The sequence below is a fragment of the Aplysia californica genome, unplaced genomic scaffold, assembly GCF_000002075.1.
Source record: "Aplysia californica isolate F4 #8 unplaced genomic scaffold, AplCal3.0 scaffold00722, whole genome shotgun sequence".
In the NCBI taxonomy this organism is placed as follows: Eukaryota; Metazoa; Mollusca; class Gastropoda; order Aplysiida; family Aplysiidae; genus Aplysia; species Aplysia californica.
Window position 1 is genome coordinate 206,801 of NW_004797992.1, and position 23,272 is coordinate 230,072.

The window sequence follows — 23,272 nt, forward strand, 5'->3', positions numbered from 1 at the left end:
ATTCACACAAAACAAAAAAGAACCTGCTGGGTCAAAGCATTCACTTTACTCCTACTTTATATCTGTAAAACTTTGTTAAAATATAGGTCATATATACTATTGACATCCTTGAAAATTTGCCAAATTCAGTTTGAGTAAAAATATTGATAAACTAAACTAAAATAAAAATATCTTTGAAAATCATTTTGCAATGTTTGCTCATTAAAATCTTCAATTCAGTTGTAAGTCTGAGAGTGACTGATATTCTAATGAATAACCAAAAAAAGCACCTCCAACATGCGCAAACAAGTTACACACAAGTGTTTTAATGTGAGAGACAAAAACACAGCAGTGTCTCTTCCCATAAATTGACAAACTGTAATACAGCTATTGACATCTGTGTGCATTATAAAAATGCCAAAAGTACCCACATTTGTGTGCAAATGACAGACTTGGAGTGTGTGTGTATGTTCGTTTTAAATGGTAATAATAAAAATAACGGATCACCTTGTACAACTTATTACTCCCCTCGGGATGCTCAATACGCCGTACAACAAAGATTACACTAACAAATCAAATACCCTAATACTAATAATTAACAGCAAAAACATGAATAAACATTGTCTATCTCTCTCAAAAACAAATAAACGTCTCTCTCTCTCTCCCCCTCAACCTATCTAATTTGATTTTAGTCGGAACAATGCAACGATCAAAGCACGTTGACCACACAGTCCAGCTGTCTCTAATGGCCACATGTCCAGGACAAATCGCCCGTACCACTCCCCCTCCCCTGCATTTTCCTGTATCCCCATTGCGCTAGTAAAATGGCATAATTCAGCGGAGTTGCGTCAAAATGCACCTAGCCTTTTATTTTGCTCTGTGGTACCTCACTATATATCTATCTTTTGGTGAAATCAAAACAATATTGTGCTGGCAATCACAAAAGAAACAAGCATGGCAAGTTATACCATTATTAGATGATACCTTTGTGCCCCCCCTCCCCAAACCCGTAATATTACATTATTCGCGTAATAATAATAATAATAATATGACATTTATATTGCGCAAATCCGTGTTACAATCATTCTTCTATGCGTTTTACTTTTATATAATAGTATTCATGAAAAACATGAATACACACATGTGATAATAATCAAATACGGTACAAGCAGAACTTTTCCGGAAAAACTTACGGTGTCATTTTACCACTTCAACCGCACTGGTGTAATCCAAATTAGACTCGATCTACATGTCATGTCGTGCTTGCCGCTTAAGGACCTACTGTATCACCGCAATGCTGTGCTTACCGCCTCTATGTGAATAGTATGGTTACTCTTTTTTCTGTTATTTTTTAAAAAATGTTGTCAATAAATTATTTTTTCACCGTACAAAAGTGTAATCTTACATTGGTTCAAGACCCCCGACCCCCCTACACTTTTCTTTTACAAGAGTCAAAGACCCCCCCCCCCCCACTTCCAGGCTTAAGATTATATTTGAACATCCCCTTTAGGTGTTTTCTGGATGAATCGATCCTTGTCTAGATCTACCCTCCTAGCCTAAGTTTTAAAGTCTTTCATAAATTTTTATGCTAGATCTATCTACCTGGTGCTACGGAACCAAGTAAGCTAAGTAATCAGACAATCGTATTCACGATTGATTTACTCTAGATCTAGCTAGAAGATGATTCAGTCCAAACAGGACTATAATTGGGGGGTCGGGTCGGTTTGCTCGCCAGATTGTTGGCGCAAAGCGGCTATCGTGGCACAAGTCGATCGCGCCCGACTCGTTGCCTCAAAAACAAACAGGCAAAAGAGCCGGGCGATCATCCCGACCCGACCCGTCCTGATCCCATCCGCAATGGTCTCCACAGTGCAAAGGAACGAATTGTTCCCCTTGGTGTAGTTGTTTTTAGTCGTGGAAGAAAGTTTCGGTATTTTTAACTAAATCTTATTATAATTTTCCCAACTTTTGCGGAAAATTGGCTAAAATTAGCAAATTCACGAAAATGGCAAAAGTTTTGAGCGCGCAAGTTGCGGGTTACGGGCGCAAATTTCTCTGAGGTCAGTACAGTGGAACTCAGATTCAAAGAGGCTGCCGGGCCTGACCTAAAATCTCTTTGAATCCGAGTGTTGGTTATAGCAAACAAGGTTTTGTGTAGATACACTGGGCAGGTAATGTATAAAGAGAAGTAACAAGTGGTGCCTGAGATGCCTGCATATTATGAGCTGTGCTAAAAAAAAAATACTGATTCGTTCAAATGCACGCCTGTGCCCTCTCAATTGTTTGCCAAAAAGTTGTGTTGCTGTGTAAAGCCTAGCATGCGGCAACTTTTGATTCCATAGACCAGTGCACAATTCATTACGTAGATCTATGTCAAGACTAGCTTATCATTGTAATAATGATCAGTTGCCGGGTGAAAAAAAAGACTGAGGCGTATTGTATCTGTGACATTCCACGCACGTCCGGACCGCCAGTGCGTGCCCCCCCCCCCCCCCCCCCCCCCCCGCAGACATGCACACAGTCACACATGTGAGGCCCCCCATCTGACCGCGACACACGCTCGAGTAGACACATGCACGTGCCAACAACACAGGTGTTGGTATGAAAGAAGGCCTCTGATTGGTAACATGCAATCGGCTGAGTGAATAATGGTTCACGATGTAGGTGCAATGGATGGTTTCAGGGAACAAAGTTCGTTGTGGGAGAAAAATGAGCGAAGCCACGTCGGTGGGGGGGCTGTTCACCATGGAAGCGACCTCCTTGAATCCGAGCTTGCTGATTTAAGTGTTAGTTGAATCAGAGTTATTTTCATTGATTTTAAAGAAAAAAAACCCCCAGGGAATCCATCTCCTTTTGTTGAATCCGAAGTCCACTGTATATAAAATATATTATAACGACTCTGTCCCAGGCATCCACCTGTCTTGAACGATCATGTTTTTCCTTTACAGCAGGTGGCCATCTTGTACTAAAAATCTTGATGGGAACCTTGTAAGATTATTCATGGCACACAAAAGATGCTTCAGTCATCCTCCACAGTGTTGAGGAACACTTTCTGGTCCAGACTGTTCAAGTACTTCACCTCGTCACCTCGGAGACTGAGGGTTTCTGAAGCTAGTTTTGGCCCAGATTTCTCCTGAAATTAAAGAAAAGGAAACACATTATTGTCATCTCATTTTTTAGAGAAGTATATTCATCTAAGGAGGGAATTTCAAAATGTATTTAAATCAGGGTACACTTGGTTTCAGAGGTTAGGATGGGGGGGGGGGGGGGGGGGACTACACAGACCATAAACGTATCAAAATAATCCTTTGTAATATCCAGTGCACAGAGAAATTGTTGCTTTTTCAGACCAATTTAAACAAACATTCAGTGTTGTCAACACTGAGGACATCTTACAATTAATGATGCAAACAGTAATTGCAAGAAAATGCAGTTGCTGAGCTTCAGTTTACAGCAAACCACAACAATACAAGCCATCTTTCACAAAGATATGGTTGTTTTTAGTAAAAGTTTTACAGCTCTTGAAATACAATTTTGTCTTAAAAGTGCTGAAGTTTAGAGGTGTTGCGAGAGAGTAAAAAACACAAAAAAGGAGGAGAGATAAGGATGATAGATGTTGGATAGGAAAGAAGGAGGAGAGATAAGGATGATAGATGTCTGATAAGAAAGAAGGAGGAGAGATAAGGATGATAGATGTCTGATAAGAAAGAAGGAGGAGAGATAAGGATGATAGATGTCTGATAAGAAAGAAGGATGATAGATGTCTGATAAGAAAGAAGGAGGAGAGATAAGGATGATAGATGTCTGATAAGAAAGAAGGAGCAAAGCACATAAAGACCAAAGCACCTGCCAACCACCCACAGTTATGGTTGAGTACCAGTTTACAAGTCAAGGTGAAACCAGCCACATCATGCAACGAACAGACTACAGTCGAACCTGTGTAAGACGGTCACCCATTGTCAAGGAGAAAAGTGGCCGTATAAGACAGGCGGCCGTCTTAGGCAGGACTAATCAAGATGAAGAAAACAAACAATTCCTTTCTGAGGTCCCAACCAAAGGTAGCCGAATTGTTGTTGTTGTTATTGTGTTGTTTTCTTTTTTTCCTTTTGTTGCTGCTTTTGTGCAAGGGTGACAATAAAACTAAATGTATCAGACAAGGACGGCTGAGTGCTATGGTAAAACAAACACATGGGTCGCCACCGCTCGGAGAAGGAGAGACGCTTCTGTCACAAGTTCATGTTGATGCCCTTTGTTACTTTGTTACGGCCTGGGTAAACAGTGACCACCCATCTCACTTACGATTTGTGATGAGTTCTGGGCAGGGCTTATGGGACATGAGGGATCACACTTACCCCACCAGCAGCTGAAAATTTGTTACCTATTGGACAACAGTGGGTGGGGCCTATGCAACATGACCGGTTGGAGGGACTAACTTACAACAATGATAGGTGATTGGATTATGACGGCCCGTCCACAACGCCAGGGGCCAATGTATGATTTATGACCAAACGTAATGGAGTCACTAAGGAGGCCGTCTAAAACAGGTGTTATTGTTTGGTGCGATAGGGGGTGTTTTACAGTTAAATTATATAGAAAAAAAGCAAGGGGGGAAATGGAAAGTGGCAGTTTGTACAGGTGGCCGTCATGGCAGGTTCGACTGTAGTTAGTTTTAGTTAAGGTTTTATGGCGTTCGCAACTGAATAAGGTCATATGAGCGCCAGAAGATTAGAGGTGTTACAAGAGAGTAACAAACATAAAAAAGAAGAAGGGGAGATAAGGACGATAGATCTTTGATAGGGAAGAAGGAGCAAACCACACCAGAGCACCTGCCAACCACCCGCATTGAACAGACTAGAAAAATGGTAACATTAAAGAAATGCAGGAGCACACCCCACCAACTATCTGCATTTTATGAGAAACAGACTACACCAAGAGTAACAGTAAAGAGAAATACAAGGGACAGACCTCAACCCTATTCACCAACCACCAGAAATAGTAAGAAACAAATGAATTATCCCAAATAGGAATAGAACTCACTAAACTTCAACATGCAACAGGCCTAACTTACAGAAACCAGTAATAGTAAACTATGACAATTAGATAAAAATGATCTTTTTTAAAACATTTTCCATCTACGTAGCTCGTACAACACTTATCCCTATGGACCAGGATACAGGAGCGGAACGCATTATATCACACCGGCGTCGACCAGCGTCCCGTGGGGAAAAGGGACGGCTTCTTTCCGTTGCCGATCGGCGTCCCGAGGGGGCAAAGTGTTAAATGTCATTACTGTTGCTGTTGTTATCGATCCAGATAATTTTTTTAATGTGTTGCACAATTCAAAGCCATTTCAGTGGTGTTGAACCCGAACAGACTGATCCATGAACAGCTAATTATCAACCCATTCGAATACAAATTGTAATTTCTCTCTTCAATATTAAAATTTCAGGTCAAAAGGCTAATACCTCAAATCTACTTCACATAAACTGAGGACACGGTACCAAAGACGTGCTCATACTCATGATCAGACTGACAGGATTTGTAGATGTTGTTAAGAAAAAGAATACACAAAGAACCTAAAAAAAAGGGGTGAAATGATAATGTCTATATACACACTAATAGGTTATTTAAGAGGCGGGACCTCCAAGTTTAACGTCCGTCTCCAATAGGACCAAGCCAAGTGGGAAATTTGTGTAAAATGTCTTTCCCAAGGACACACATCGGACCCAGCTAAGGTCCGAACCCCCAAACCCGCAATCTCACGATTAACCACTAGGCTACCTACGTCACACACAGAACCTGTAACAATTCCTGTCACACACAAGCAACTTTTCACTATCAGAGATTGATGATTACCTGATACATAGATGTTTTCTCATAGGACGCTGAGCCACATTTCCTGGGGAAAAATAAAAACAAATAATCATCAATTCTGTTCAAAGATGAAAAACGTGCAATACGTAATTGAAAAATTGAAAAAATCAACATATTAGAGGTGAATTTTTAAAACACATACAAAAATATCTTTAAGGCTTTTTTCCTAGCATCAATAAAGCAGAGTCCATCTTTTGCTGCAGTAGAGCTGCCCAGATGTAAGGGAATATCTACACGTCACTGACAGTAAACAAATCTTGCCCAAAGAAAACCCAGAAAATAGCCAACTGGAGACTTCCTAACCTCCTCGTGACCTATGCCGTTCGTCATTTTTTCTTACACAGCGAAGGAGCCAAAATGCTGAAAAGCAAAAGGACCATAATGACAAACACCCTTTGCAATAGGTTTTATTTGGCATACTGCTTCTATTACATGCATTTTGTATTATGCAGATTCACATTCAGCGAAATTTTCTTCTCATACAAAGAAATCTTTTCCTTTTAGGGAGAATTAGTAGTATTGACAAACCAACTTTAATTATAGGCAACGGATTACTAAATCTAGTGCTATTCTTTGTCCCTGGGGATCCAAAACTATGTGCAGTCAAGCACGAACTGGCCCAGTGTCATGAAGGGGTTATTTCTCTCTTTTTTTTTTTCTTTCAAAAATAGAAAATAAAACATTTTCAAACCGCCCAGACTTACTTGCATGACTCTGTGGGGAATTTCCCTCCCACCACAGAGGTCCTGTATTTGCATTTTCGACACACAAAGAAACGCTTCTTGGCCTTTGACTTTGAGATCACATGACCTTCCTTCCTGCATGAGTCCAGCGCATGTTGGGCTGTGTACTGACACTGAGGGGGAGAAAATGTCAGAGGAATTAAAATCTGAAAGTTTTATTTCAATATAATATATGTTTTGAGTTAAGAGTTTACCTGACAAAAAAGTCACTATAGAGCTACTGTCACAAAATCAAACCCTGTATTATAACTGGTATGTTGGTTGTGAGTAAAGAAAAAACTCAGAAGAACAGCTGTGTTCCAGAAATGAATTTGAACTCAATTTATGAATCTTTGTCATTGCCATCAGGATTTACCAAAATGAGCTACCTGCATGGTCTTCACTAAAGTTGGGAATAAACTTTCACTTTTACCAAAGACCTCAGTCACTAAAAGTATATATTCCCTTACATGAGCCCAGCAACAAAACTGCTTTTAGCAGTTTGGTAACAGCTTTATTTATAGAGCTGAAAATATATAAGGTCAACCAACCAAAGTACCAAAAAGCACTCTTATAGTCTGACAACCATATCACTGTTGGTGGACATCCTGCTTCCTTCACGTCATATGTGACTAACAGTAGTAGGTTTCATATTGGGGGAAAAAAAGGTTTTTACATTTATGCTAAATTTCACAAACCTATTCAAACTGAAAGTTCAGCTGAGAGTTTAACAGCACAAAAGGTATAGATCACAACGCAAGCTGTTCAAATATCCTCAGCCCAGAAAAAAAAATTTTTCTGAACAGAAAAACAAAACAAACAAAAACGTTTTAATTCTTTTACAAATTGACCTTCATTGTGTATCCTTTCTTGCTTTTTATCTCTTCAAAAATTTAGAATTTAAATTTTGATTAGATATTTCACCAGCTCATGGTGCAACTAATATCACAGAATGCAATAACTGTTTTTTTCCTTCAACATTTTGAGATTCCTACATTTGAACATGCCAGAGCCATGAAGAAGTTTTGATAAGTGGCATAAACAAGAATAAAGACAACGCTCAAACTAACTCTACTCTAAAGCACATTCCATGGAGAGTACTGATTGTGTTCTAGGCACTGACAGATCAAATTTACAAATAAAAAATAGTGAAATTGGTCGTCTTGTACATAATATGTTATAATTTCTTGAAGCAAAATATTTTCAAATAGGTGATGGGATGACGGCATGCCACCTAGAACTGAAATACCTACCTGCTTACAAGTGAAGAGCGACACCTCAATGGAGGTTACACTCTGCATTTTCTCCTCTAGCTTCTCCTTTTTCTCAAGGGCAGTGAAGTAAGCATCCTCTCTCTCCAGCTCCGCCTGTAAGATTTGAATAAGATTTATATTGGTATGAACGGAAAAATAAATGACATATATAGTCAATACATAAAAAGGTCGAAGCAAGAGTTTCAAAAATTCATTAAGTCCATCAAACAAAAACCATACAAGTCTGATACAGTGGAACTCGGATTTAACGAGGTCGCCGGACCTGAATTAAAATCTCGTTGAATGCGAGTGTTGGTTATAGCAAACATAAGGTTTTGTGTTGATAATTACAGGCATTGAGCAAGTAATGTATAAAGAGAACTAATAAGTGGTGCTTGAAATGCCTGCATATTATGAGCTGAGCAAAAAAAAAAAAAGAGATCAATTCGTTCAAATGCACGCCTGTGTCATCTTGATTGTGTGCCAAAAAGTTGTGTTGCTGTGTAGAACCTAGCATGAGGCAACTTTTGATTCCATATGCCAGACCAAAATTCATTACGTAAATCTATGTCAAAAATGATCAGTTGCCGGAGGAAAAAAGACTGGCGCGTTTGTATCTGCCATGTGTGCAAGCCGCCCATCCGACCTAGACACATGCTAGGCCTACAGAAAACACGTGTGCGTGCCAACAACGTTTGTGTTGGTATGAAAGAAGGCCTTTGATCGGTCGCATGCAATCAGCTAAGCGAATATATAATGGTTCACAATGCAGATACAATGGATGGTTTCCAGGAATAGATAAAGTTCGTTGTGGGAGAAAAATGAGCGAAGCTACGTCTGCGGGGGCTGTTCACCCTGGAAGCCACCTCCTTGAATCCGAGCTTGCTGATTTAAGTGCTCGTTGAATCCAGGTTATTTTTATTGATTTTAAAGAAGAAAAAAAAAGGCGAATCCATCTCCTCTCGTTGAATCTGTGTTCTCGTTGAATCCGAGTTCCACTGTATATCTCATCTTAAAAACTCAAAGCTAAAAAAATACATACATTTACTGCAAGTAAGTAATAATGTAACCCCCCCCAGAGTCATTAGGTCGTTCTACATACCAATCATGGTACATGGTAATCATTTTCTTTTCGGCATTGACAAAACTTTTAAATTATATTCAAAATCAAATTCTTTAATTTTAAAAAACCGAATAACGATTTAAAGTACATTTCCAAGCAAACAAGTCCAAGAAAACTGCTCTTATCCAAAAATCTGTATTAAACGTTGCTCAAGAAAGTAAATGGAAGTCTCAACAATCTTCACCCTAAATACTGACTTATCTCCAGCTGTTCTAGTTACACAATGTTCATGTTCATGAGCAAGTTAAATAAAATTTCAAACATTAGAAAAAAAACCATTACCTCCGTGAGGGCCCCTTGGTGTTTGGAGCGTGCCTTCAAGATTGCCTTGATCTCATCAGAGTTAAGATCGACATTCCCCAAGAGCCGAGACTTTTTCTTCGGTGGTTCCTTCACAGCTGATGAGGAACTGGTCGACGGCCGACTCGAACCTGCTGATGATGATGATGATGAACTCTCTTCCCCTGAAGACCCCTGTCCTGGAAGACCGATTATAAATGGTGAAAGCAATTGATAAATATATCACATCTATGAGATTATCCCATTCACAAACTGTACTTGAAATTAACAAAAATACACATGTACATGTACGAGAGTCAAATTCCCAAATAAAACATGCCTGTGTCCACTGATTGACTGGGGGTGTGCCCCTGAGAAAGACAGGATAACCCTGGCTCAAAAACTGAGTACTACACCACAGCAACAGATAATCAGAATGTGTGGGGGGGGGGGGGGGGGGGCGCTTCTGTTTCAATTTCTGATGTAATATTATTTACTATTATGAAAGCCCTTAAAAACAAACCTTTCTGCAGGACTAATAAAGCTGTTACTTCTTATTTTTTCCCCTCATATGAATATCTACAGTTTGGATTAGAGACAAGATGCATGGCGCGGTTTGCAGCATCAGCTTGAACCATAATCTCAAGACATATATATAGAAGAAAGTAAGAATACCATTATGGTCCCCCAAAAAAGGCTGGAGTCTGATCTTTTTGACATTTCTGCCTCTGTTCTTAACTCAAGTTTTCTATTCTCTCTCTGCACTTGTAGGTCATCGCCGAGAAATCAGGCCCTTGTCAAATTTTAGAAAACAGCAAACAGTGTTTTTCCAGCTGTCCAGCAATGTTAATCTAAAAATTTTATTTTTGCACAGAAACATTCTCTATCCATAAAAGAACTCACTTTTGGGTGAAATTTACCAAAAATGCTGTTCAAAGCTATAAAAATACATTATTTTGTAGAACAAATACAAGTATTCAGCTTTAAAAGTCACTAAACTTTGGTGGCCATTTTTTTGCTAATTTCACCTGCAACAGCAAGTTATTCCTGCCTTCTCAAATCGCATACATCTCAACTTTTATACAAGTTGAGATCAATATTTTATGCAACAAGTTCCAGAAAACGAAACAAGCATCATTAATTTGATAGCAATAACTTCATACGCCCAAAAATTGACAAGAGCCTGATTTCATCATGCTGCAACACATGTCATGTAAAGTGGCCTGCACAAGTATCTAAAAAGACCTGTAATAACACAAAGTCAATGTTAATAGTTCCATCTTCTGTCACAAAGTGGGCTCTCATTTCAAGTTAAAACACAGTATTGTTACCTGTTTCTTTCTGAACTCTTTTCTTGATCTTGTCTACATCCTTCTCGCTTTTTACAGCATTAGGGTCTTCTTTCTTAATACCGCCTTTTCCTTGCACAGCAGCTATGGCCTTCAGCTGGAAGAGTGGAAAAAGGTGAAATAGTATAGGTTTAACACCCCTATCAACACTATTAGGTTATTTAAAAGGCGGGATCTCCCAGTTTAACGTCCAGCTCCAAAAGGACCCAGCCAAATGGGAAATTCATGTAAAATACCTTTCCCTGGGAGACAAAGTCAGACTGAGCTAAAGCTTGAACCCGCTGGGAGAGTGATTGAAAGAATGATAGGGGTAGACAATATGTTATCTTACTCAAGAATTATATTGATACACATAAAACTTTTTGTTGGCTGAAAGCACTGAACACAGGTGGCAAACTGATTTTTCTCAATCATAATAGCCAAGATAACTAGTATTATAATTTTTGATTCAGTAGGTTTTACGGCGCTCGCAACTGCATAAGGTCATATGAGCACCAAGGGGTGAATGTCAACAGAAAAGTCCTTACAGGGAATCAGGCTAACTCTGCTCATCTCTCTAGCTTCAACAACACAAAGTCTGCTTCGATTATCAAGGCACCCTGGAAATAGCGGGTCACAAGAGTGTGACAAATATACAAAAAAAGTAGAGGAAAAATGACGATAGTAAGGATTAGGAAAGAAAAAGTAGCAGTTCCCTGTTGCATTTCAGGCAGTCATGAGCATGACATTGAATTGATGAATCATCCCATTTACAATTCTACTGTGCATATAAGAACATGCTATGTCCCCCCTTTGGGAATGGCCTAAAGACACTTCAGTCAGTAGCAGGAGGGGGGGGGGGGGGGGGAACTAGAATTAAGAAGAGAGATACTTTTATGATCTTATTACGTTCATGCTGCATTAAAAGGACATAGGGAAAAGAAAAGACTTAGGACTAGAAACTATTATGTTTGTTTTTGTAAAGTGTTTTACGGCGCTCGCAACTGCATAAGGTCATATGAGTGCGCGGGACACACCTAATATTTTCAGTTGGTGAGAAATTTTGAATTTTGCTCGGGTGGCGGCCGAAGCCTACTCTTATCGATTTTAGACCACCAAAGGATCTTTAACGTGCGCAACTTGCACACGGGCCCTCCGAGATTTTTCGCCCTTGTCCAAGAAGGCTAGGTGTAGATCTTTCATACCAGAAGATCAGGGGTGTGGCAGAAAGACAGCAGTAAGGAGGAGCCAAGGAGTAGCAGTAGAAAGGCTGCAGAGAGCGTCAGGAGCCCAGAGGAGGGGGCAAAGGAGGTGAGGGGGGTGGGGGCAGAAAGTGGAAATGAAAGCAGACAACAGAACATTGTTAGAGAGCAGGAAAGGAGGTGAAAGGAGACAATTTTAGAGAAGAAAATTTTTCGGTCGCTACCCGGATTCGAACCCGGGATCTTTGAATGAGAGGCCAACTTCTTAACCTCTAGGCCACGAGAGCCCCCTTAGAAACTATTAAATGAAATGAATCATGAATCTGTTTCGAAAACATCTAAATAAGACAGACGTCTTTGTCATAATTTAGTGATCAGTACTCACATTTGATGATTTTACACAGTGTAGCATATTATTAGGCTGCCTGTTTCTGTAACCAAATCTGTCATTAATAAAGTGAAAAAAAGAAATCGAAATCTCAGTGATCAGTGAATGTCTCACTATACGTGAAACCAGCCGTATTTGCTTTTCCGTTAAGCACGTCTGTCACAACACCAAACATAACAACAACAAAAAAATAAAAATCTGTTTTAGCCTTTATCAAAATGACCCCACGTATCAAATCAGAAGCAGATCTCACCTTTGCTCTATCTGCTGCAGTAGCAGGTGACTTCTTCACTTCCAGCGAGATGTCTTGTCCGCTGTAAAATCCTTTACCCAGAACAGGCCTCTCCATGAGAGGATCAACTTTCTGGATCTTCTTTTCCGCCTCCGCAACAGCAGCGACAGCTGCAGCCCGCTTCCTCTCCGCCTGCTTCTGTTTCATCTCCTGCTGATGCTGCTTGATGAGCTCCTTTGGAGTAACACTCTGGATTGGAGATGGTTTCGGTGAAGATGTGCCGGTGCTGCTTCCCGCACGAGTTGCTTTACCCTTCTTTTCTTCACGGTTTTTGAGAAATGCCACTAGATTCATGGAGCCTGGAGAGGGGACCGCCACCATGTCGGCAAAGGCAACCTCCCCGTCCTCCATCAGTCTTGAAGTTGAGGTTGAAGCGGGACGAACATTTCCCTTGTTGCCGGTGGCGGCAGAGCCAGACTGCGCTTTGATATTGTGAATACTCAGTGTGTTCACTTGTCCTTTAGGTGCCGCCTGTTGAAGTTTAGCTAACGTTAGTCCTTTCTTAGATTTGTTGCCATTAGATGCTGAGCTGTTCGGCACATAGGTACAACCACCGTACATATATGCACAATCTTTTGAAAAAATTTTCTTTTCAAAAGACTTGGGTTTGACGCCAGTAATACTACCATGAAGTTCAAGTCTCTTGGCAGATGTCCTCCTGTACTCAGCCTGCACATGATAAGCACAATACTCCCCAAATTTTTTATTGATGAAGTGCGAACACTTATTTCCCTTCTTAGTCCGACCAATACACCAACCCAGATCCTTGGACCTGCCCATAATCATCAACTGGTTAGAGTTTTTGATTGTGAATGCTGGCTCACTATTGTTTCTGTCCATGCTCTCCATAATGGAAGGGTTGAGGACACCAATCACAGTGCCCACTTCGAGCTTCCAGTGAGTTTTGTACACTTCTCCAAACAGGAAAAAACTGACAGAATTGTCCAAGTCATCTAAATCGTTCAACTTCCATATAGAATATGGTTTTCCCGTTTTAGAAGCTTTTGCTTCGGTTTTCCCAACCATAACAGCAATAGTCACCCAGTCTCCCTGAAGGTCCGGGGTCTTCAGCTTCAGGTGTATTTTTGACACACCAATCATCTTACGACCTTCCATCCTTGTCCTCATCATGTAGGAGGACACGAGAGGATTTACTATACGAATTTTCGAATAATCCTCGACGACAAATTTCTCCTCTGTTTCAGTAGCACCTGAAGACTTGGCTTGTTTCTGCTCTGATGACGAAGATTTACACTGAAGAGAATTTTTGTCAACCTTTTTCTGAAGATTTGAATTCTGGCTCAGTCTGCTTTCTTCGTCAACGGATGAATGGGCTGACCATGACTGACTCTTTGGATACGCAGACTCATTCATTTTATATTTCGGCTGGTGGGCCTCTCGTTTGCACTCACCAGAAGTAATGAGCCTTTTGATGTCTTTCCCTGCCTCACTCAGTGACCGTTTATCTTCCCCATCCAAACCCTCCCAGTCACTATCGCTATCTCCAAACAACTCTCGAGACATTTCTGCTTTCTTTGACTTGCCTTTCTGCTGAGACCCAGAACATGCTTTATTGACCGATGCACTTTTCATCTTATTCGCTGAACTAGACGAGGCGCCTTTAAAAAATAAATTATCTCCATCATCAGAAACAAGTTGAAAAGATCTTCCAGCATCAGGAGCTTTCTCTGAAAAAACCTTAGAACTTTTCCTGGAAGAATTAGGAGGACTTGTACTGGAAGAGTTAGGAGGACTTTTACTAGAAGAACTGGCTGTATTTTCTTGGAAAAATATTGATTTCTTTTTCTCAGAATGCTTAGGGGCTGGCTGCTGTGTCAAAGGCTGCTGTTGCTGCTGAGCTAACATTTTCTGCAACTCAAGCATCTGTTGTTGCATTTGCGCCATTTGTGCTCTTAAGAGATCTGTTTCATTTTGACTACCCAAATTCACATCACTAGACTGGCTTGAGCTAGAACTATTCACCTGTACCTTCTGACTGCTAGGAGAAAGATTTTGTTTTACAGACTTGTGACGTTCATCTTTCTTGGAACTATTTTTCGATTTTGATGAGCTATCAACACTTTTCATCTTATTTCTGTCTTTCTCATTTGCCTTGGGAGCAAGAGACTTCTCTTGCTTCACAGCCTTCTCCACAACTGCATCTATTTCATTGACATCTGGGTCATCATCGTCCATCAGGCTTGCCAGGACATCTGGGTCATCAGTTGGTCCTTCATGATTAGACCAAAGTTAAAATTCATTGAAGAACATAAAAATCAAAGAAGTCTGAACAAAGAGCAGGATGATTTAAGTTGTCCTTAATTTCTACAAGTTATGATAGTAGAAAGGGGCAAGGGAGGGAGAGGAGGGGAGGGACGGAGGGAGGGAGGGAGAGAGAGTGAGAAAGAGAGAGAGAGAGAGAGAGAGAGAGAGAGAGAGAGAGAGAGAGAGAGAGAGAGAGAGAGCAAGGGAGGCACAGAGAGAGAGAAAGAGTGGGAGAGAAAGAGAGGGAGAAAGATAGAGTGAGAGGAAAAAGAGAAAAGAGAAAGAACGAAAGAAAAAAAAGACAGAGAAACAGAAAGTAAGACGAAAAAGAAAAAAAAAGCACAGAAAAGAGATGGACAGAAAGAGCTAAATGAAATATTTATGTGTTCAAATACAATGTAATCTTAGATTTCCCACGCGGAAAAAAATGTCACAATAGTACCGTACTCAGTTCATAGTCATAACATGAAGTACAAATTTATCATTGTAATCCTGTACCAGTCCTTTCTCTAAAAACAGGTTTAGTACAAAATACATAACAGCTCTAGTACAGATTCAAAGGATCAGTTTTCTATAACAGTATAAATGTAAAGTTTATTTTTTAAATTTCAAGTCATATCCACTACCTAAAATCATAAAAAGCGGGTAAAAGTAAAAGTGAACTTCAATTTACAAATATTTCATAACAAAACTGGCTTAGAACTGAGTTCAAACTATGAGCATTATAATATTACAAAATCTGTTAGCTTTTCTTACCAGAGGAAGAAATTCTCCCTGATTTGTCTTTGTCTTTTTCTTTGCAAGCTTCGTCCTCACTGTCAGAAGATTCCTGAAGGAAATCCTCCATGCTCCTTGTCAGATCTGTGTTAGAATTAAGTGAAAGGTTGTATTTTCATGTCTTTTTGAGTCCAGGGGTATTACACGAGTGTCGTAATTGGTTGCTTTTAAGTATGAGGGGGCTTTCCCAAAAAATGCTGTTTTCAGAAAATCGAAGGTAAAGTTTTTGGACCCTTGTTCAGTTTCTTTTTCATGTCAAGAGAAATAAACACATCAGAGTTCAGTCATGAATTCCTTCTTTACTCTCATTCTTCAAAAAATCCAAAATCAATCCCAGTCTTCCAAAAAATTCAAAATCAATCCCAATCTAAAAGAACAAAAATAAAAATCCCCTGATCTTTCAGATAAGAAAAAAACCCAAAAGATAAGAGTAACCATGAAAACAGAACAAGCTGCCTGAACAGTAAACGAACCTGCACTATGGGAGCAGCAAAAAGCACACACATAGTAATTGATCTTACTGCTGGTGAACGAACAAAAACTTAAAAACTAAATATAAAACTATCCCCAAGTTTTTGCCAGGAAAGGCATACAAATCGAACTTTCATCCCATAAAATGAATCAAGTGAGCAAACAAAGAGGTGACCTGCTTGTGGCTTGACTCTGACAGTATGAGACTCGGAGTTCTCTTCCCTCATGTCATCCTCTGCTTCCAGCAAAGCCTGCAGCTCATCCAAGTCACACTGTTCCTCATCCATAATGAGAGCCTCAAAGCAATCGAGCCTTTCCACGACAGATCTATGAACAGCACCTGGTGTCGTCATTGATACACATGTATATTTATATCAAATTAATTTGAGAGTCCACAATTGCAAAAAAAGGAAAGATATCTGAGGATAGAGCTGAAAATTACTAAGAGAAAAATAAAACTAGAGGTAAAGTTATGTAATTTCAATAATCAAAGCAAAAGACTAGATAGATTCTAGTAAAAAATAAAGCTGTTTAAGTTTAGCACGCCACCCCTGTTACCACAAAAAAGGATTAAGAACCCTTGTTTTTTTTCCTCTTTTATAAATAAATTCTATGCATTCAACTTTCCTTAAATTTATCATAAAATCTGCTCAACATTAAAAATCAGCATGGCGGTAGAACAAGTCCAATATCAGGAAATACATGGCACTGGGTAAATCTAAACGACTGTACTGAATTGTAACAATATAGATCTAACCATCTCTTCAAATCAATGATAATCAACTGCTCAGTTTAGTGTAATAGCCTACGGGTGCCAATTGTGGATGGGAACGGTTCGGGTCCGGTTGATCGCCTGACCCGCTGCTTGAAAACCAACGTGTTTGTTTTTAAATTTTAAGTTTTTTAGGTGACGAGTCGGGCGTGATCGGCTTGTGTTGTGCCGCGATAGGTTTCCCTCCTCCCCCCAACCATTTGTCTAGAATTTAGATCTACCACTAGATTCGACTTAAAACGGACTGTAATTTTAGCACAATAACAAAAGGCCGGATCTATTTCTCCGCACGCTCAGGAAAATAAACTTGAACTCTATTTCTCAGAACGGTTTCCGTTCTCGAGATTTTTTGGTTAGATTAGCCTACTATTTGCGAATGGAGTGGCCAGCGCGCGTGCGTGTGTGTAGCCTATGTGTGTGTGTGTGTGTATAAGGTGTGAACGGGGGTGAGGGAAAAGGGCGTGGGGGCGTGGAGGGATTTTTTTTTCCAGTTTTTGCTTTAGGGGTGACTAGATCTAGATGCAAAATAGGTTACTGCCAAAGTCGAGCATTCTTTTTTTTTTTTTCAGTAGCCTACCTTTTGAAGGCATTTTCAAATGAAGTATAGACTCTAGATCTAGATCTAGTCCGCGAACGTTGCCCCAACCACATCTGAATATTCAACATCTACAAGTCTCTAGATCTAGACTCTAGCTCTAGAAATTGAATTTGATGCAAAAAATGCATCTTCCCAGTCCTTGCAGAGTGGCAGAATGAAAGATGACGCCGAACTCTCGTAATAGATCTCTAGACAAAAAATCTTGAGAACGGAAACCGTTTGGAGAAATAGAGATCAATCAAGTTTATTTTCCCGAGCGTTCAGAGAAATAGTCACTTCGATAAAATCATTTAATTCATCATGGCATTTGAGTAGATCTAGCCAGCAGCAGCAGCTGAGGACTCCTTCATGAAGGAGGTTGTGATTGCGAAAGGAGTGCAGCCTGGTGAAGGTGGGAGAGCAAGCTGCGTGACCCCATCAGACGCTATAACTGTAAACAACAATCAGCAGGACAGATGATGGGGTGCTTTTCTGTAGTTCCCACCCCCCTCATTTGAGCCTAGTTCTACTCTACATCTAGATCTATGTCTGATGCGCGGCGAGCTAAGATATCAAACCTGACAACTGCAAAACATCAAATTATATTACGAAGTGACTATTTCTCCGAACGTTCGGAGAAATAGTGCCGACCTTTATAAAACCGAACGGTTTCCGGCCTCGTGATTTTTTGCCTTAGATTTATTGCGAGAGTTCGGCGCCAACTTTCATTAAAGTTTCATTCTGCCTCTGGTCTGGGAAGGAACACTGCATGGCAAGCCCGCCTACAGACAACCTTCAGTAACACCCACCACCATCATGCATATGTACACACACTAACTAAACATGACCAGTGGGCAACTTTTGAATGTATGACGAGCTGAGCTGTGGATGGAGAGACAGTGTGAGTGAAAGAGCGGGTGAAAGGAAGAATGTGCGAGTGTATCCACAGGTGACAGCAACTACAAGACGACGACACCGACCCCACCCCGGCCCACAGCTCACGAACGAAAGGAACGCAGCTCAGGCAGTGTTTTGCCTATAATCCTATATAGTTCCGTTCGTAAGTCCACGATCCATTTATTTACATCCAGACTCCAGAGAAGAAATCCAGAAGTCTTGATGACCAAATAGACAACACAAAGAACAAGGATGCAACCTACAGTCGAACCTGCCCTGACGGCCACCTCTATAAGACGGTCACCTGTACAAACGGCCACTCTCCGTTTCCCCCCTTGCGTTTTTTCTATATAATTTAACTGTGTAAAACGGGCACCTACGCACCCGCGGCCACCTTATTTCAACACACAACCCCTATCACACTAAGCAATAACACCCGTCTAAAACGGCCACCTTAGTGACTCCATTTCGTTTAGTCATAAATTGTGCTTTGGCCCCTGGCGTTGTGGGCAAGCCGTCATAATTCAATCCCCTGTCGCTTTTGTTAGGTAGTCCCTCCAACCGATCATGTTGCGTAGGCCCCTCCTACTGTTGACCAATAGCTACCAATTTTCAGCTGCTGGTGAGGTAAGCGTGTGATCCCTCATAACCCATAAGCCCCGCCCAGAACTTAAACACAAATCGTAAGCGAGATGAGTGGTCACTGTTTACCAAGTCTGTAACAAAGTAACAAAGGACGTCAACATGAACTTGTGACAGAAACGTCGCTCGTTCTCCGAGTGGTGGCGACCCAGGCAGGAGTTTGTTTTTACTTCGCACTCGGTCTTCCTTGTCTGATACATTTAGTTTTATTGTCACCCTTTTGCGAAATCAGCAACAAAATAAAAATTACAAACAAAATACAAACCACCACCACCACCCAACAAAAACAACAATGCGGCTACTTTCGATTGTGACCTCTGATAGTAGTGATAGGAATAATTTGTTTTCTTCTTCTTGATCAGTCCTGCCTAAGACGGCCACCTGTCTTATACGGTCACTTTTCTCCTTGACAATGGGTGGCCGTCTTACACAGGCTTGACTGTAACTGCAAAACATCACAGGAACATCAAATTATGGTGAAATTCATAATTTTATTAAAATAGGTGAAAGCCCCCCTTAAAATTTGAAATCCCCCTACTCTGGAGTCTTAAACTTAAGACTTAACCAACAAAACTACAAAATCACCCTAGACTAGATCTAGATCTAGATTTCTTTGATTGAACTTACCCGTGCCGCCGTAATTGAGATTGCAAAAATCAATTTTCCTTTGAAGTTTTGTGATGTTTATGTCAGCAAAGATTCAAAGAACGGAATTCGGACAAAGCGTCAAAAGTGACTTAAAGGCCCTATCCTATCAACTTGATCTCCTGATCTCTGTTAGGCCGATAATCATAATATGACATCCCTGCTACTGATAACTGCTGTGATCATTTCTCCTTACATCAACAGAGCACTCCAGTGCAGGCAAGATCTAGATTAGATTCTAGATTCTAGATCTAGATCTAGATCTCTAGTCTAGATCAAGAGTAGGCCCAGTTTCGCCATAGCCGCTAGCCTAGTCAGAGTCAGAGGCAGGCGGATGAAGGGAGGAAGTTGGCAGGCAAGGCAGGGTTGTTTTATTTTCGCTGTTCGCGCGCTTTGGCTGGATTTTACTTCGCAGAAAACTTACTCAATAAATTAATGTATCTAGATTCTAACTTGTCAGAGTGAACAAGAGGACCTAAATAAATGGTTTTACAAAGGGCTTGAGTTCCCAGTTGTTGTTGCTTTTTGTAACGACGATAATGAAACACGTGTTCTAATAATGTTTTGCTTAGATGTGGTGTTCCTCAGGGGTCTGTTCTTGGACCTGTCTTGTTTACAATGTATACACAACCTATTGCTGATATTTTAAGACAATATGGCATGAATTACCATCTTTATGCTGATGACACTCAAATTTATAAGTCTATTGATTTCGATCAAATACCACTTTTAGTCGACTCTACTGAACAATGTACTAGAGATTTAAAAATATGGATGACCAGCAATAAATTGAAACTAAATGATGACAAGACGGAAATAATGTTGAGTGGAAATACAAAAGCCATTAAAAATCTCCCAGAGCTACAAATTGATATTAATAACCATACCCTTCGTTCAAAAAGAAGTCTTAAAAATCTAGGGGTTCAGTTGGATTATGATATGTCTATGTCCTCCCAAATAAGCCAGCTCAGCAAAAGTATTTACTTTCAGCTTAAGAAAATTGGCAGTGTAAGAAATTATTTAACTAAAGCAGCAGCCAAGACACTTGTAACAACACTCATTTTATCAAAGTTAGATTACTGTAATGTTATTTTGTCCGGTTTGACATCCGAAAAACTATCAAAGTTACAAGTACTTCAAAATCAAGCAGCAAAATTGATAATGAAACAAAAGAAATCAGCCCACGTAACACCAATTCTGAAAGAACTACACTGGCTGCCAATAAAAGAAAGGATTAAATACAAAACTGCCGTTCTCTGTTTTAAATGTATAAATGATAGTGCACCTTTTTATCTTAAAACATTCCTGGAATTATATAATCCACCTAGAGCCCTTAGATCAGCCTCTGACAATCTAATTCTTAAAACTCCAAAACAAAACTACAAAACATACGGCGAGCGTTCCTTTTTGTTCTTTGGTCCCCAGGTATGGAACGAAATCCCATATAAAATAAGATCTGCCCCAACAATTTCCATTTTCAAAAATCAGCTGAAGCATTTTTTATTCACAAAAGCATACCTGTCATAATGATGTACTGTGATATATATGCATGTGTATGCCAGACTGTGAGACTGAAGAAATAGCGAGTGAGAATGAGAGAGAGAAAAAGAGAGAGATAGAGAGAGACAAGAGAGAGAAAAGAGAGAGATAGCGAGAGAGGGAGAGAGAAAGAGAGAGAGAGATAGAGGGAGAGGGAGAGAGAGAGGGAGAGAGAGAGAGAGAGAGAGAGAGAGAGAGAGAGAGAGAGAGAGAGAGAGAGAGAGATAGAGTGGAAATGTTTTTCTATCTGTATAGAATTAATGTTTTAATGAATGTTTCTAGTTACTCACGTTTCAACTGTATTTTGACTGTTCGTGAATTTATATTGCATTGTATATTTTTAGTGAACACATTTTCAACCTCACTGCGAGACTGTTTTTCTGGTATAAAATTTTACACATATGCATTTATATTATATGTATAATACTTTGTTTTACGTACACATTTGTGTCGATTAATTTTTAAGATGTGATGTCTTTTTCATTGTAATGCGCATTGAGCATCTTTTAGGAAATGGAAATGCGCAGTATAAATGCTATTTATTATTATTATGATGAGGATGACGACAATGACGACAATGACAATTATGATAACTATTATCAATTCAGTTCGTGAATCAAAAAATCAAGTATAAAGTATTAATAGTATCAAAATTATGAGTAGTATAATATTATCCTTTTAATAATAATAATAATAATAATAATAATAATAATAATAATAATAATAATAATAATAATAATAATAATAATAATAAATAATAATAATAAATAATAATGATAATTAATAATAATGATAATAACAAGAATAACAAGAATAACACCAATGATAATATTAATAATAATAATAATAGTAATAATAATAACAAAAAGAAGAAGAAGAAGAAGAAGAAGAAGAAGAAGAAGAAGAAGAAGAAGAAGAAGAAGAAGAAGAAGAAGAAGAAGAAGAAGAAGAAGAAGAAGAAGAAGAAGAAGAAGAAAAAGAAGAAGGCCTGATGATGATGATGATGATGATGATGATGATGATGATGATGATGATGATGATGATGATGATGATGATGATGATGATGATGATGATGATGATGATGATGATGATGATGATGATGATGATGATGATGATGATGATGATGATGATGATGATGATGATGATAACATTTAGCCTACTAGTAATAATATAATAATCCTGATTTCTTCTGCACTTAGTTTTTACCGAAGACACGAGCCAAGAAACATTGATGACAATTAACATATTATATTTCAAGACGCATACCATTAATTAGTTTTTATAGTAGCGTGGTGAAAAAAATCAATAAAGGCTGCTGTTGTTGAAACAACGATAGACACAGACCTCGTCTGGAGAAATGATCCGCAGTTCGATGTTAGATGGGAAGGGATGACGCAAAAGATATTAAAACTTGTTTATAGATCTTGACCAATATATTGTGAGGTTAGGCTTGTCGAAAGGTGGGTTTATTAAGCACACGAAATACATTAATTTAATCTTATACTATTTTAAAAAAAACCAATTCAATTATTAAATTCATACGAAAAGACGCTTGCTGGTCGTTTGTCTAAACGTGAGTCGATCTATTACAGATTAGCAGAAATTTAGAGAAATGGAATCAAGTAGAGATGGAGACAATTTTATGAGATTATAAAGGTAGATACTACATTGTTATTTAACATACTTAAGCTTCGTAAATGGTGATCATAATAGACTTATATATTTTGATTATCATATGCATAGATGTTTTTAATTAACAGTTAATACGCATTAATTTAGCCTTAAATATAGCAATACATGTGTAGGAAACTACTTAAACATGTTGTGTCTTTCTATAGGGGACTGTCCAGTTTGTCAAGGCCCAATTAATCACAGAACAAACTACAGTTTTGTCATAGGCCCAGTTTGTCACAGGCCCAGCCCAGTTAGATCTAGTCACAGGCCCAGTTTGTCACAGGCCCGCTATGAATTGAATTTTATTTTTCAATTGTTTTTAAAGAAAGAACATTCATTGTTGAAATTTTACAGACTAAATTAAATTTGCTTTGATTTGCAAACAAAAAGAAAGAAATATTAAACAACACAAACTGAATTGACATTTTAGAGGGACTTTAGTTGCATGGTTCTTGGTGGTGTGCTCCTGCCTGCTGCTGCGCGCCGCGTGACCTTAAAATTTGTGTGGATAATGGGGGTGTGTGATGAGTCTCTGTCCGTCCGTCTGGGAGCTTGATGGAAGAGAGAGAGAGA

At 39.4% G+C, this 23,272-nt stretch overlaps 1 protein-coding gene across 2 annotated transcripts; it reads right to left on the bottom strand.

Annotated features, from left to right (window-relative positions):
- Nucleotides 1-2,638: 2,638 nt before the first annotated feature.
- Nucleotides 2,639-19,828, bottom strand: LOC101862611 (protein MCM10 homolog). 2 transcript variants are annotated; one of them, XM_005108804.3, is made up of 10 exons: nt 19,683-19,828; nt 16,129-16,293; nt 15,462-15,566; nt 12,402-14,671; nt 10,562-10,676; nt 9,234-9,430; nt 7,829-7,942; nt 6,558-6,709; nt 5,836-5,878; nt 2,639-3,112 (listed from the first exon to the last, which is right to left on the bottom strand). In XM_005108804.3, exons 2-10 carry the CDS (start codon nt 16,238-16,240, stop codon nt 2,999-3,001), a joined length of 3,222 nt encoding a protein of 1,073 aa, XP_005108861.1. In that variant the 5' UTR covers nt 16,241-16,293; nt 19,683-19,828; the 3' UTR covers nt 2,639-2,998. The 2 variants fall into 2 exon arrangements, with proteins under 2 accessions (XP_005108861.1, XP_005108860.1); XM_005108803.3 differs by having other exon boundaries at nt 19,469-19,828.
- Between the last annotated feature and the right edge of the window lie 3,444 nt (nt 19,829-23,272).

What these genes read in the sequence shown, in the direction of transcription:
- LOC101862611 (XM_005108804.3), bottom strand. Translation starts at nt 16,240, where the DNA reads ATGGATGAGGAACAGTGTGACTTGGATGAGCTGCAGGCTTTGCTGGAA. An exon ending in CGCTCTTCACTTGTAAGCAG is followed by an intron (nt 6,710 to 7,828) that starts GTAGGTATTTCA and finishes TCTCCCCCTCAG; the next exon opens with TGTCAGTACACAGCCCAACA. An exon ending in AGAAAACATCTATGTATCAG is followed by an intron (nt 3,113 to 5,835) that starts GTAATCATCAAT and finishes CTTTAATTTCAG; the next exon opens with GAGAAATCTGGGCCAAAACT.